We start from the raw sequence: 15,803 nt of genomic DNA, 5'->3' as shown, positions 1-15,803 counted from the left end.
TTTTCACATATATCACATTTTAATCTTACTATCAATAGAAATTGGATTATATAGTAAAATTGCAATAAACAGCATGTGTAGGAGGGCATAATAAACACTGATTGATAAATAATATGAAGCTTATTTAATTTTTAGACATAAATGATGCAAATTTTTTTCCTCAGCTGTCCCCACCTTATGTATAAAAATCAGCACACTCTATGAACCTGGCATTTTTTTCAGACCAAGTGATAAGGGTTACAAATAATAGTTTACCAACAATAACAAAAAGTACTTACAATTGGAACATGAACTGAATTGGAACTGTTGGCGGAGTCTTGGGTAGCGAGGCAATTCCTGGTGGTAGTGGTGATGTCTTCTGTTCCTGGCTCTCCTCCTCATCAATGGTCACACAAACTGGCTGACCACCCTTCTCTAACATAGATGAGGAAATGGTAGTAGCTTCCTCACTTTGCTGACTTTTGGTTGATGAGTTGGAAGAATATGAAACAACTGCTGTAGTTTCTGATGGGTTGGTGGAAATGGGTATAACGCCAATCAATGAACGGCTTGGGGATAGCTTGATGTGCAATGGACTCATGGCTGTGATGATTCTTTCCGATGACCCAGGGCTTATAGCAGTGGTGATTAAATTGTTGCCAGATGAAACAGGAACAGGTAATATTGGTGGCTTTGGTGCTATTTTTTGATAGTTGCTTATACCCGACTTTGTTGGTGACTGGCCTTGGGTGGAACTTGATGAAATACTTGCATACTCTGTTGAATATATTAGGCATCATTACAATATAAAATATAATGAATAAGCCAGGACAAGCATTTAAAACTTAAGTTTTCTCCTTTTATTTATGTATTTATTAATTTTACTGTGTGTGTGTGTGTGTGTGTGTGTGTGTGTGTGTGTGTGTGTGTGTGTGTGTGTGTGTGTGTGTGTAATTCAACTTGGTCGCCTGCTGGTCACCCAGCCAGTCTTCCCCAATACGGAGCGAGCTCAGAGCTCATAGACTGATCTTCGGGTAGGACTGAGACCACAACACACTCCACACACCGGGAAAGCGAGGCCACAACCACTCGAGTTACATCCCGTACCTATTTACTGCTAGGTGAACAGGAGCCACACATTAAGAAGCTTGCCCATTTCTCTTGCCGCTTCCCGGGACTCAAACCTGGCCCTCTTGATTGTGAGTTGAGCGTGCTAACCACTACACTATGCGGTGTGTGTGTGTGTGTGTGTGTGTGTGTGTGTGTGTGTGTGTGTGTGTGTGTGTGTGTGTGTGTGTGTGTGTGTGTGTGTGTGTGTGTGTGTGTGTGTGATATCATCACGGTTTGTATTTTAAGATAAAAGTTCCTGTATCCTTTGTAAAAAAAAAATAAAATAAAATAGAATAAAAAAAAAAGGGGGGGGGGGAACATTAGGACAAAGAAAAACCTCCCCATTTATTCTTTATTCCATCCTCAGTATTTCTATTTCTACCTTCATTGAAAGTTTCTATATAAACTCATCTTAATGAACTGAAGGCCTTGCATTCACAGCTATTTAGTTAAGTGATCTGTTGTCATTCATGAATAAGCTACATACTGTACAAATGCAGTAATATATCTAGGGGTTTTGCAAGTCCAGTGTTTGGTTTTTATTGGAAAGCAAATCTAGAACAGCTATTTCTACCTAAACACTGAGCAGTTCACAATTTACGCCAGAACTATTTTCCATTAAATTATTTCACTATGATTGTAATGTGAGGATGAATGGACAAACTGCAGAAAAAAAACAATTTACATGATAGGTGTAGCAAGCAAAAATAAACCATTTAATTTTTCCAGTAGTTAGATGAGGACAATTAATCAGATATGATTCAATGATGACACTGCCAATCACAATGAACAAAAACACCCATTCTGGTTAACAATGAATAAGGTGAGATGAATGAACACTGGAAAGCAAGGTGTTGGTTGTTTTGAAACTAAGGTACAACTCTCAAATAACAGGCCCTGGCTGGGACTCCAAAAAATACATCACAATCTCTATTTGATAAAAGAAAAAAAAAAAAAAATAAACAAATAAATAAATCAATAAATAAAAAAAAATTGTTATCACCACCATATTCACAAATTCAAATGCATGACAAAATTAAGCAAATAAAATTGTAAAAATTTTAACCTGAAATATTTTGAAAGTGCTGCATGATACAGATTCATGAACTGAAATACTGTAAAGCTTGGTGCAACACTGATTTTAAAATATATTATAATAATATAGGTGTAAAGCTTTTGCTTAATAAACATTGATTGAAAATGTAGTTGTCTAATTATCATTATTAAATAATGTAAGCAAGTACAATCTTAGAAAAGAGCAAGTGGTATCATTATGGAGAAAAAAAAAAGGTATAGTAGTACTGGCTAAAAGTTTTATACATGTATTGCTAAATGTAAGAAAAATTGGATCAGACAAGCACTGGTTAATGCTCCAAAGTTTCAAGGAGAAAATTTAGACACTATAAATATGTAAAACTGTAAGATGTACTAACCATCACCAAACATTTGGGAGGCTGCTGCAGGATCTAAGGTGCTCACACTTTCAATTTTCAAGAAGCCTGGGCTTTCAGATTCTGTGAGAAATAAATTTTCATAAGTACTACTAATAAAAAAAATTTTGATAGATTTTGAGGTAACACTAAAGGGGATAAAATTATCATCAAATAAAAGGAAGTTGATACTCCACCAACAGTGGTAACTGGACAGACTGTATTACAATGCAGATTACAATCAGATTAATTTATTTTGGGCAACCAAAATGAACATAAATAGCTAGCTTAGTGAAGTAAATTTTGTATTCATTTATTATTCTCTTGTAAGAGCAGGTCATCTTAATAACTGCATTTTTCTTTACATTGTTCCAACACTTGACAATAATGACATAAAGCTTGACCACCTCCATTACAAGCTTAAAATTAAAATGATCAGGAACTGGATATCTTTAAACTGTTATTTAAAAACAACAACAATATTAACAATTTTGAAATATTAAATGTAAAATTTTGAGAGAAAAATTATCAAAGAAATTGAGGAGAGAATATTTTAATAAATAAAGTTTAGCAAAGTGCAAAGACTGCAGGATCATAAAAGCATTGCTGTCCAATGTGGGGAAAAAAGGGCAGCCAAGTTTAGGATACAGTGTTATCCTTAGTCACTTTCCATTTTCATATGGTTCACTTTGTTAGTACACCTTGCCAGGGGGAACTAACACAGACTACACACTGAATATTTGCCTCTGTGTATCCAATTTTCTCTTTGCAGACATATCAAGACCAATCAACACACAACTCCCAAACACTGCATTGATTCTGTCATGCCTTGGTAGCCTCTTAATCTAAATTGGTTGGAGAAATTGCTGACTGAGAGATACTAGTCTATGGTGTTCAAGTAGGTCAATGCTGTGTCCTTCACTGCAAGGGAGGGAGAAAGGTCCTAACACATCTTGGATGCACATGAAAGAAAGGGATGAGAGAATGACAGGATTTTTCAAAGTATGCAAAGAACAAATCTAACAACATAAATAAAAGAAAGCTCCTCTGTTGTGTCTATCAATCTCAATTTATTCTAAGTACCAACTGACCATCAAAACTTCAGTATCTTTGGTTCTAAAACCATCTTCAATAAGCAATTTTCCCAGATTAACTGAGATTCACCCTTTGACATCTATATCTCCCAATATGTTTATCAAGAATTAAATGGTGTGCCTGGTATGTCAGAGAACACTTTTCATATAAAAAGGAACTACTCTTGTACTAAATGTAATTAAATGAAAAATATCATGAAATAGGAAACAAATCTATTGAACTTGTTCACTAATTGTTTTCTCCATAAAGTGTGGTACTCCTGGAATCACTGCAAGTACCCCTCAGTGTATTCAGTGAGTTCTACACCAATTCTTTTTTTTATTAAACATTATAATCTGTTCCATCATAATTGTTCCAGAAATATATACACCATCATTCTTTCCATCTTCCATTGCTTTAATATGCACATTCATCTATTCATTTATTTATTACATTTTGTACTGTTAGTAATGAAGTGTTTCAACTTTTTCTACTGCTCCTTTATGCCATACAAAGCTGTCAATCTTGTATTATAAGTTTCACATAGGTCATAACAGAAAACTGTAATCCAGCATGGTGAGTGGTGAGCTAGTGTTTCAGTGAGCTAGTACATAATCATGGTAGTGACCAAGCTGATGGATGAATAGTTGCTGTGGTGGTCTAGATAAAAGAATTAAAAACAGTACAGCAATAAACAGTTGGAGATTTACATATGATTTATGATAATCTATCTTTATCTGCATACACGTAACCCTCGGCTATTGTACCCAATTGAGGCCGAAATAGCCGTGCCATAGCCAAAAACGTGATAGCTGAATTGAACAACTAATGGTGAAAATTGTTATTGGTGCCGCAACCACAAATTTTACTCCTAATATCCCTCATTTTTACTTTTTTTTTAATTACTGTATAATCCATTGGTACCAATTAAAACATGTCAAGGTTATAACAGTAATAATGATAATAAGAGTAATAATAATAATAATAATAGTAGTTAGTAGTAGTAGTAGTAGTAGTAGTATCATTATTATTATTATAACATCATCATCATCATCATCATCATCATCATCATCACCACCACCACCACCACCATCAATAATTATTACCTTTTTTCACAGTCTGCATGGCTCCTGACATTCATATTTAGAGCATGATGTTTAGAGCAGGTGAACAATCTCTCTACTCAAAAAATTATGCTGAAGACCCTTAAGTAAATTATTTTGAAATCACATCATTGGTGGTCTGTTCCTTTTCTCAGTTTGTGAGAAAAAGCAAAGATAGAATTTAGAACCACAGGCTAAATTGCAATCTGACAGCTGTATTGAATTTTCCATATCCATCATGTTTGCTCCTGAAATGATGGTGGATGAATAGTGTTATGTTCTGTGCTCATGAGGAGGTGCTTGTGGGTAGAGAAAGATGGTCCAGACTTCAGTGTCACCATATCAACTTGGGATGACATAACTAATAGTAACCTTGTCATGGTACCTGTTTCTGGTTCGTCATGGCTGGGCGCGCGATAGCAGGCATCTGAGGTCGCGATAATGAAATTTTAGCAGCTTTTCATGGGTGCGTGATAGCAATAAAACGCGATAGCTGAAATCGCGATAGCCGAGGGTTGACTGTAGTAGGTTAAACTATTTTTACATAGTATATTTTAAAGCAAAAGTTTTTTCTATTCTAACAGTAAGACATAACAATTATTTGTAATAATGTAGGATGTGTGGACTCACTCAACCTAAGTTACCAAACATCAAGACATATGGGAGCAAAATACAATCAATCAATCATGAGGGGCATAAGTAAGGGAGAAGCATCGCCTTGCCTACCCTATGGCGCCACTCCAGGCAATCACACCTTTCGAGTCTCCATGTAGGCTCCCTTCCCGTGCCAAGTAACTCCCAGCAAGAGGCATCGACTTGCCGCAACCATGAGATCTGTGGACGTCCCCTTGGCCTCCTTCATACTGGGCTATCCCTTTCGGAGACAACCCGAAATGCAGGACTGGCTTCCAGGTGGCGTGCCACATGCCCATATAGTCACAGTTGGTGTTGACAGACTATGCTGGTAATCACCCTCAAATCAGTCTCACCGAGCAAACGCTGACTTGACACAAAGTCATACCAGCGGTATTTAAGACTAAGTCATTATAATGTACACTAATGTATGTATGTACATAACTTTATAATGTTGATCTTAAATTTATGAAGGGAGGAAGAGTGGAGCGGGAGACGCTAGCTGGCAATCTGTGGAATGTAAACAAAGGGTGCATCATTGTACTGCATACACAACTTATGTACCACATTTGCACAAGGCTTTCCATTTTATCAATTGCAGAGTCACAAGTTCAGGTGGTTCTTTTAGCTTGCAAGGAAGATACGGTCTCACCAGCCTTCTTAATAGAGTCTGCTGACTTGAAAATTGTAGAGACAGTAGATGGAGTCAAGCCATGGTGGCGAGCAATGCTGTTAGTTTTCTCACTTTTCTCGTGTCTGTGAATAATATCTAGCTTCACTTAGAGAGTAAGAGACTTCCTTTTCTTCTTAGCAACGCTTGGTGACATTGCAGGGATGGTTACAGGGCATTTTGGTAGCATGTTGAGGATGAGAAGACGAGCTGGTGCTAGACCCTGTTTTTGTTTTGAACTAGAGCGGGGAAGGGTAGGGGGAGTGAGTGGTGTGCGTTTTGTCCACGAGAGATGCTGGTGTATTCAAAAGCCTGTTGGCTTGCATGATACGGCGGGGCTTTCAAACTTGGAAAAAATTACCTGGATAAAATTTCGATAAAAGTGAGTTAGGTGTTCGTTACACGAGCAGATGGTAGTACAGTAAGTCCTCATTATACGGTACATATGCGTTCCTGGAAACCTTACCGTAAATCAAAATTACTGTATACCGAACCCATTATAACATGTAATAATAGGGAATGTGTTCCAGCACGTCAAAAGTCATCCCTACAGAAATGAAAATACATGAAAATACTAAAAAAAAAAAAAAAAAAAAAAAAAAAAAAAGTAAAATACTGTGCAAAAGAAATAAACAGAAAAGTTTTTTTTTTACCTTTCATTCGCCATGTATTCTATCAGATGACGTCCCTCCCGAGGCTAAGGGACAGTAGGGATTTCAGCCTTACTCATCTTCTGCTGAGTGTGCAGACGAGGATAAGACGTCGTTGTCTGCACTGTCGGAAGCACATGTGGAAGGGCCAGCTGTAGCAGGGTCGGCAGGTGTGACAGGGACGGCATGACTGACTGGCTTGAAGAACGAGTCGATGGAGGACTGTTTGGTTTTTCTTGTTTTTTCATCATAGATTTCTTTGGATCACGTTCCTTCAGGGTTTCCAGAGCTTTTTCGATACCACCGAGACATTCTCTAAGAGTTTTGATGTCCAGGCCATGCACAGGTTCTTCCTCATCTCCCTCTTTTTCTGTCTCCTGTGATGCCTTGTCTTGCTCTTAAGTTCATTATTTGAGAGAGGTTCAGCATGGCTTTCCAAAAGATCTTGAACATCATCATCATCATCATCAACTTCATCGAAGCCACCCCTGTGGCACAGATTTACTGTCATTTCTGATTGCACCAATGACGTCTTCAATGAAGCCCGGGAAGTCATGCGCGCATTCTGGCCATACTTTATTCCATGCCAAGTTCATGGAAGACATCTTCACTTGGTCCCAAGATGACTTGATGTTATCTAAGGCGTGCTTGATGTTATACGACTTCCACCATTCTTTGATAGTGGGCTTGCCAAGCCCATCTGTGCCCTTTATGAGCTGCTGCATGGTTTGCCGCTGGCAGTAGGCTTTTAGTGTTTGCCATGATTATTATGAATATATTTGTGCTTACAATAGACTCTTTAATATTCCATTTATTCATCTAATTAGTAATGCATGTAAGTAATATGTAATGGGGGGAGAAGGAAGAGATAACAGGCTCCAAGGATGGTCAAGTTGAAGTCAGTACTGTGAGTGGCGGGGAGGTGTGGCGTGGATGACGTCATCACCCCTGCTCTCCCACACTGGGCCCTCTCGGATGACAATGAGCGGATACCGTATCTGTGAATTTTTCTTACCGTATATCGAATCGAGGGTAGTAATTTCCAAATACCGTAACTATGAATTTACTGGATAAAGAACTACCATATAACGAGGGCTTACTGTATAAGGAAACATTCATTGTAGCGAAATTTCGTTGTGTGAACGTTCATTAAGCGGGGGTTGCCTGTACAGGAATTCATTAATGAAGGATGAGGTGAATGAGAAGATGCTGTACTGCATTGAAGCAGAGCATTTACAGCTCTTTAAAAGACACGAATAAGCAAAAAAAGTGGTGAAAAGCTGAAGTAACAATGGCAATGTAACTAAAGCAGACACATGGTGAACTGGGAAGTGCAGAGCTGTACATAGGCAGTGTGGTCCCAATTCTTTCTTTGAAGGAGGTGGCACATCTTCAGCCGGCTTGGATTGCCTACTGGTAAGGTTCTAGCCAACTGTATGTCACCTACCAATATGTCTGGGTATTTTCTCAACTCATGCCATGATTTAGCTAGTAGTATTTTATCAAATATAAAACCATTTTTTTTCCATGTACAAGTATTTTTTTTTTATTTATTTATTTTTCATCATTATTTTTTTTTTATGTCTTGACCTATAGTGCCTGTATGTAACTTGATGAGTATTGGAAGTGCTGTTAAGCTTCCACCCATTAGTGGCGCAGGCAATTCTATTTATAGTGGTACCCATATTAGGGCCCATATCACCACCCAAGTTCATCATTGGTGTAACCACCTAGAACCTGGGTATCATGGTGACATGTAGCTAACTTTAAACCACTCAACAAATGGCAGTTTCAAGGCCGTACTTGGTGGGATTCGAACTTACATGTGGACGCTTGCCCAATCCCACGCTCACCACCTTATCCATTTAGCCACTGCCTCCTTTTTAGGTTCCAATGAAAAGACTGCATAAATGTGAACTGGTGATAATAATAACTCTGCAGAGATGTTGATAATATATGAAATATATAAAACAAAGCTTTGACCCCCTCTTCTTACCACAACATGCATGTACAATGGTGTCTTCTGAGGAGCAATTTCAACATAAGTGAAAATTCACAACACATACTATGATTGTAGGCCCATCTGAGTCAGTGCCTATTTTCAAACAAATTGTACTATATTGCAATATTACATCTTGTCATCCGTTTCCTACCCTTCTGAACCTGTTAACTGCATGTCTACCTCCCTCCTGTTATTTTGCTACACAAGACATTTCACTTACTTTTACCTTCAATTAGTCCAACTTACTGCTACAAAAGTTAAACATTAACCAATTTCTTCACTCCTTCATCTTCTTATGTGGGAGAGAGAGAGAGAGAGAGAGAGAGAGAGAGAGAGAGAGAGAGAGAGAGAGAGAGAGAGAGAGAGAGAGAGAGAGAGAGAGAGAGAAAAAAATGCTTGATACAGTTTATCTTTCTACATCTTTTTCATGAAAGAAATAAAATATAAACTAAGAAAGCTAAACTGGCAGACCCTAATGGAATTTTTTCTATTAATTTTTAAATAGATGCAATAAGATATGAGGGCCTTATAATCATATGTTACCAAACGCCACTTTCTAAAAGCCTCGCAAAACAGTTTCAAAGTTTGGTGATTTTGAAACCCGTGTATCTTAAGAACTAACTTTGTTTTCTTTTTTCTTTTTCTTAATGATGTGTAACACCTAACCTATCTCTTCATGTCATATTCATTCAAAATAATGATGGCAATAATAATTTAATGATTATTGTGATGACCGTGATAGTGAAATTTGTTATTATTGCCTATAAACCTCTACTAATGAAGTTCAACAAAGTTGAGGAAACAAGAAAACTCCATATGCAACTGCTTTTTTTTTTACTTTTGGAAAACATCCATCACTTCAGGGAGGACCAATCCTTTCACCCCCCATTCATCTCCCTACATAGCGACTCGCATAATTCTTGCCCAATTTTTTCTTCTGCTATGCAATGATACTTTTCCACTTGGTTCACACAACCTCACAGGGCAAGACCCTCTTAAGAGGCCATTACTTTCACTACTTGACAAACTCGTAGCAGCAGTAATAACTCCTTTTTAATGGAGAATAACACCACACAAAAAATATCTGTTCAGCTGTGTATACAAACTTTGGTGTGGAGGGGATGTTCCTTGATGCTGGTAGGTTGAGAGCAAGTATGTCATATGCTCCCAATGGCCTAGACATGTTTGTTGGTCTACAATGCCTTGTGTCGATAGCTCTAGTTGGCTCAAAGTTTACACTACTCCACAGCTTGGTACCATCTGATTCTCATACAAGATGCATGCTGCACACAGTGGGGCGTAGAGGCAAAAGTCACCTTGACTTACATTGCTTTTCAACTGATTTACAACTCTCTGTATATCTGATTCACACTCCAGACAGAGAAGTTGTAGAAGCCTTTGGTAAGCATAACTCATTTTTGGAAAACATGGTGCTTGGTACCCTGTGATTCTAAGGGTCTTGTATGCTTTTTGTAGAGCTTGGGCTGCCTCCATTGTATGTATATGTGCAAATAAGAAAAATAAAGCTCAAAGAGAAACTTTACAACTATTTGTCTTCACTTTTTCAGTTCTATGATTCAAAAAGAACTCAGTAACTCAAAACTTAATAGATTGGTGCCTTACGATAATGGGCCTCACAATAATGAACTTCGCTCAGCAATGGACTGGTAAGATACTAAACAATTTTTTTTACTGTAATGGCAATTTTTTTTCTACAAATCCGTAGTTCCCACATGGCTATGTGGACGAATACAAGTGAAACAATAAACAAGCCAAAAAAGTCCTGTATTTATCTACTCCAACATGCTAGATACCATTGTAACTTGTTTTGTTGGTCTATGATTTACAAAACTTGTAATAAGGTGGAGCACCATGACTGCTTGGCTGTGTGGTCACTGGAGTGACACTAGTGGTGCAATGGGTTCCTGGGCTGGTTGGACCTGAGGCCTGCCAGTGTGAATTGCTAGTTATGTATTTCTGTTTGAATGTTGTTGAAGCATGGATAATGACACTGTCTCAAACAGAGAGAGAGAGAGAGAGAGAGAGAGAGAGAGAGAGAGAGAGAGAGAGAGAGAGAGAGAGAGAGAGAGAGAGAGAGAGAGAGAGAGAGAGAGAGAGAGAGAGAGAGAGAGAGCAGGGAAGAGATGTTCAGAGAAGTGGGTGTGTTATGTTCTGCCAGTGCAGCTAAAGAAGAAAACCTAGTTAACTTCATACTAAATTATCCTCAGTTAAAAAGATGAAAGAAATGAAATTGTAGACCTTCAAAGACTGGCATATGAAGACAAAAATTGAGTAATTATGGAGTTTTTGTTTGCTGCTTTTTTGTTGTCTGCACTCTCTCTCTCTCTCTCTCTCTCTCTCTCTCTCTCTCTCTCTCACTTCATACAAGAAGTACTTTTTCAATTTGAAGATTAAAGCTTGCAGCAGGAAAATAGTACAGAGTGGCAAAAAGTAAACACAACACCAATAACACAGCCTTCTACATAACTTACATGCCCTGCCACCCCTCCCTCCCTCCTGCTCTCTCTCTCTCTCTCTCTCTCTCTCTCTCTCTCTCTCTCTCTCTCTCTCTCTCTTTCAAGTACTTCATTCCCAGAAGTTTTTTTTTTTTTTTTTTTTTTTTTTACATTACAAGGGCACTGGCCAAGGGCAAACAAAGTGTTGGAAAAAAAAAAATCCCGCTGGTTGCCAGGCCCTGTTAAGAAGAAAGTAGAAAGAGAAAACAAAAAATCTAAAAGGAGGGTCCAGTTAACGTAAGAGGTGTCTTGACACTCCTCTTTTGAAAGAGTTTAAGTCATAGGCAGGTGGAAATACAGACACAGGTAGAGAGTTCCAGAGTTTACCAGTGTAGGGAATGAAGGAGTGAAGATACTGGTTAACTCTTGCATTAGGAAGATGGACAGAATAGGGATGAGAAGAAGTAGAGAGTCTTGTGCAGCGAGGCCGCAGGAGGGGGAAGGCATGCAGTTAGCAAGTTCAGAAGAGCAGACAGCATGAAAACAGCGGTAGAAGACAGATAAAGATGCAACATTGCGGCGGTGACTTAAAGAATCAAGACAGTCAGTTAGAGGAGAAGAGTTGATAAGACGAAAAGCTTTAGATTCCACCTTGTTTAGTAAAGCTGTGTGTGTGGATCCCCCCCAGACATGAGAGCCATACTCCATACACGGGCGGATAAGGCCCTTGTACAGAGCAAGCAGCTGGGAGGGAGAGAAAATGGACGAAGACGCCATAGGACACCTAACTTCTTGGAAGCTGATTTAGCAAGAGTAGAGATGTGAAATTTCCAGTTTAGATTTTTAGTGAAGGATAGACCGAGTGTGTTTAATGTAGAGGAGAGGGAAGTTGAGTGTTATTGAAGAAGAGAGGATAGTTGTCTGGAAGGTTATGTCGAGTAGATAGTTGTAGAAATTGAGTTTTTGAGGCATTGAACAAAACCAGGTTTTCTCTGCCCCAATCAGAAACAAGTGAAAGATCAGAAGTTAGGCGTCCTATAGCATCTCGCCTTGAGTCATTTAATTGTTGTTGGGTTGGGCGTCTGTTGAACGCTGTTGAATAATGCAGGGTGGTATCATCAGCATAGGAGTGGATAGGGCATTGAGTCAGATTTAGGAGATCATTGATGAATAATAGAAAGAGAGTGGGTGATAGGACAGAACCCTGTGGAACACCACTGTTGATAGTTTTAGGGAAGAACAGTGACCGTCTACTACAGCAGCAATAGAACGATCGGAAAGGAAACTGGAGATGAAGGTACAGAGAGAAGGATAGAATCCGTAGGAGGGTAGTTTAGAAATTAAAGATTTGTGCCAGACTCTATCGAAGGCTTTCGATATGTCAAGGCCGACAGCAAAGGTTTCACCGAAGTCCCTAAAAGAGGATGACCAAGATTCAGTTAGGAAAGTAAGAAGATCACCAGTAGATCTGCCTTTACGGAAACCATACTGGCAATCAGAGAGAAGGTTGTGAGCTGATAGATGCCTCATTATCTTCCTATTAAGGATAGACTCAAAGGCTTTAGAAAGGCAGGAAATCAAAGCTATAGGGCGGTAGTTAGAAGGATTGGAGTGGTCACCTTTTTTAGGGACAGGTTGAATGTGAGCAAACTTCCAGCAAGAAGGATAAATAGAAGTAGAGAGACACAGATGAAAGAGTTTGACCAGGCAGTGAGCGAGTTCGGAAGCACAGTTTTTGAGAACAACAGGAGGGACTCCATCCGGACCGTAAGCCTTCCGAGAATCAAGGCCAGAGAGTACTTGTTCACATTGCATATTGCTGCCTTGATTAGTTGTGAGGGTGGTCATATGGCAAACTTGCAGGACTACATAATGTAAGATATGTGTAGAGGTACCAGCACTCGGCACTCAGTCACACTTCCTTGCACAAATGCCACATTTAGGATGGGGGAAGATTTTTTTTATAGAGAAAATGCCTTGATTCTTACCCAACAGTGACGTGGAACAAAACTAAAAGGATTTCAAAAATAATTTCAGAAACTCACAAATTTATATTGAAACATAGGAAGATAAAGAAAAAGAGAGTCAGAAGGTAAGAAGGTGAGGGAGGTTAGAAGGGAAAGCTACATCTTTAATGCATCTATTCTTGGTAAGACAAATTTTCATAACTATATACTTCTTAAATAATAGTTAACTCATATTTCAGCACTGAGCATTGAATAAGGTGTTTAAATGTTCAAAATAACACCAGAAAATGTGCATATATTTAAGGAAAAGTTGGATAAAAGTAGATATGGAAACAGGTCACTATGAATTCTGTTCAAACCCTGTAATATACAACTTGGTAAATACAAAAAAAAAAAAAAAAAAAAAAAAAAAAAAAATATATATATATATATATATATATATATATATATATATATATATATATATAAATAAATAAATAAAACAATAAATAAATAAATAAATAATAATAATAATAATAATAATAATCTTGTCTCACCTTCTTCTGACTGATCCTCATCCTGGAACTGTTTTGAGTGGCACTCTGTCAGGTGGTCAATATACTCCTTGAAGTCCTTAAATACCTTACTACAGTGAAATGCACAAACCATGAAATTTAGCTGAAAATAGAAAGAAACTGCAATCAGTAAAAGTGTGTTAATCATTTAGTATTTTAGTTTATGTATTTAATTTCCCAAGTGAAACCAAACCTGTTTCTGCATTTAATTCCACAAGTAAAATCTTTCTGGGAAAAAAAAAAAAAAAAATATATATATATATATGGCCTTGGTGCAATTAATGCTAATGGTGACTTCTGGTCACTTTAATCAAGGGAGGGTATTCCAGGGAACAGAAATCATCAAGAACAGGCAGCAAAACAAAGTAGATCTTATGAAGAGCTGTCTGTCATTATGCTCTCATAATAAGCACAGTTCCACATTTAGAAGTTATTTCATTATTATGACGATTGCTTCCCATTAAAGCACCCCATCCACCAATCACATATCACTATTCATCAAAACTTAAAGCAATAAGTTATATATGATAATACAGTATTTTCAAAGGAAGATTAAGGTTTAAGCCATCAGCACTATATGAAGCTGCAGTAGCACCAGCTGTATGACTCAGACTCTGTCCTCTGAGACAACCTTGCCTTGAAAATTTTACTGCTTCAGATTAATTCCTGAAGTGCCTCAGTAGTGACAAAATCTCATTTTCTCTATTACACAAGAATATTTTACACACAAAGTATCTTGAACTCAATATCTATCATAACATAAATGAAGCCTCTGATCCAGCCTTAGAATCTCTGTGTACTATATACCTCCATGAGTATTTTCATTATTCTAGGATTCTCTCTCTCTCTCTCTCTCTCTCTCTCTCTCTCTCTCTCTCTCTCTCTCTCTCTCTTTCTCCTCCCTTTTACCATCTCTTTAACATTATTTTCCCTGTTCCCTTTGGCTTCCATGTTCCAAAAGAATCAATTCAAGAATGTAAAGAAAATGATTCAACTCACCTTTGAATGTAATGTTTGATGATGCATTTCATATAACTCCTTAGATTTCGTAACAAATCGACAGCCGGAAGCAATACACTTATATGGTCCATGGTGACGAATGATATGTTGAATCAGGTCCACATTGTTTCTGCTACTATAATTGCAGCCATCTACACAACATTTAAACATGTTGATGAAACCACTTTTCTGTATCAGTTTCACTGGGGATTGGGATGGTTGTTGTTGTGACTGATCCTTTGGATTTTGTACCTGTAGATCATTACATTTTGGTTAATATATCACTTTCCTAAAGGATAATATAATGAGCAACAAAAATACACTACTGTATAAAATCTGATGACACCAATTTTGGTAAATCCCAGTTAGTCTGTAGCTTTTATATGTTCTCATAATCTCATTTATTTATCTATTTATTTTCATTTACTTTTTTTTTTGTGAGAGAGAGAGAGAGAGAGAGAGAGAGAGAGAGAGAGAGAGAGAGAGAGAGAGAGAGAGAGAGAGAGAGAGAGAGAGAGAGAGAGAGTCATACTTCAGCAATTCCCGACAAACAAAAATAAAAACCCACATTTGATTACTGCAGCCCCATGATTCCAGTGTCACCCTAAAACAAGAAGACCCTAGATAAGTATTAAACTTGAACTTGAGTTTATCCTGTATTGAAAGCTAAGTGCTATACACTACTTCATTTCACTGTATTGGATTAATAACTGACAATCTACTTATGCAGCTGGACCTGAAGTGGTGAAGAGATGAGGAGATTAATAGCACAAGCCTAGAAGAAGTACTGAACATATATCAATGCTCTTATGATAAAATGGGAAGTTCTTATGATGTAGATGAAATATCTGAATCACTTGGTGATGGTGGGGTGGCACCATGAGTGGGCCTTTTCTTTTCTTTTCTTCTTTTCTTTGTTACTCTAGACCAGCATTGCTCTCACAGAGAATGAAGAAAAAAAAAAAAATCCAAAATCCTAACAGTCACAGAGATTCCACAGCAGCCAACACTCATCCCATCCACAATCTCAACATTCATACAGCTTAACACCCCAACAAGTAAATAAATACTTGTTTCAAAGAATTTGATAAAGTGCAAATTGCAACATTCATGTGTTATGACATGAAAAATTAGATTGAAGGAATGAGATGATACCCTTATAATAGAATAGTTATT

The 15,803-nt window shown here is 37.8% G+C and overlaps 1 protein-coding gene across 1 annotated transcript in view; it reads right to left on the bottom strand.

Annotated features, from left to right (window-relative positions):
- Window positions 1-15,803, bottom strand: part of LOC123504427 — a 130,137-nt gene that overhangs the window by 90,529 nt on the left and 23,805 nt on the right. Inside the window, exons 6-9 of the mRNA XM_045254938.1 lie at window positions 14,628-14,879; window positions 13,611-13,731; window positions 2,523-2,603; window positions 279-756 (exon numbers count right to left, since the gene is read on the bottom strand). Of these exons, the coding sequence (XP_045110873.1) occupies window positions 279-756; window positions 2,523-2,603; window positions 13,611-13,731; window positions 14,628-14,879 (932 nt within the window). The remainder of the gene's footprint in view (window positions 1-278; window positions 757-2,522; window positions 2,604-13,610; window positions 13,732-14,627; window positions 14,880-15,803) is intronic.

Source organism: Portunus trituberculatus, chromosome 16 (assembly GCF_017591435.1).
Source record: "Portunus trituberculatus isolate SZX2019 chromosome 16, ASM1759143v1, whole genome shotgun sequence".
Taxonomy (NCBI): Eukaryota; Metazoa; Arthropoda; class Malacostraca; order Decapoda; family Portunidae; genus Portunus; species Portunus trituberculatus.
The sequence above is the reverse complement of the archived record's forward strand: the minus strand, read 5'-3'. Positions and strand labels throughout refer to the sequence as shown.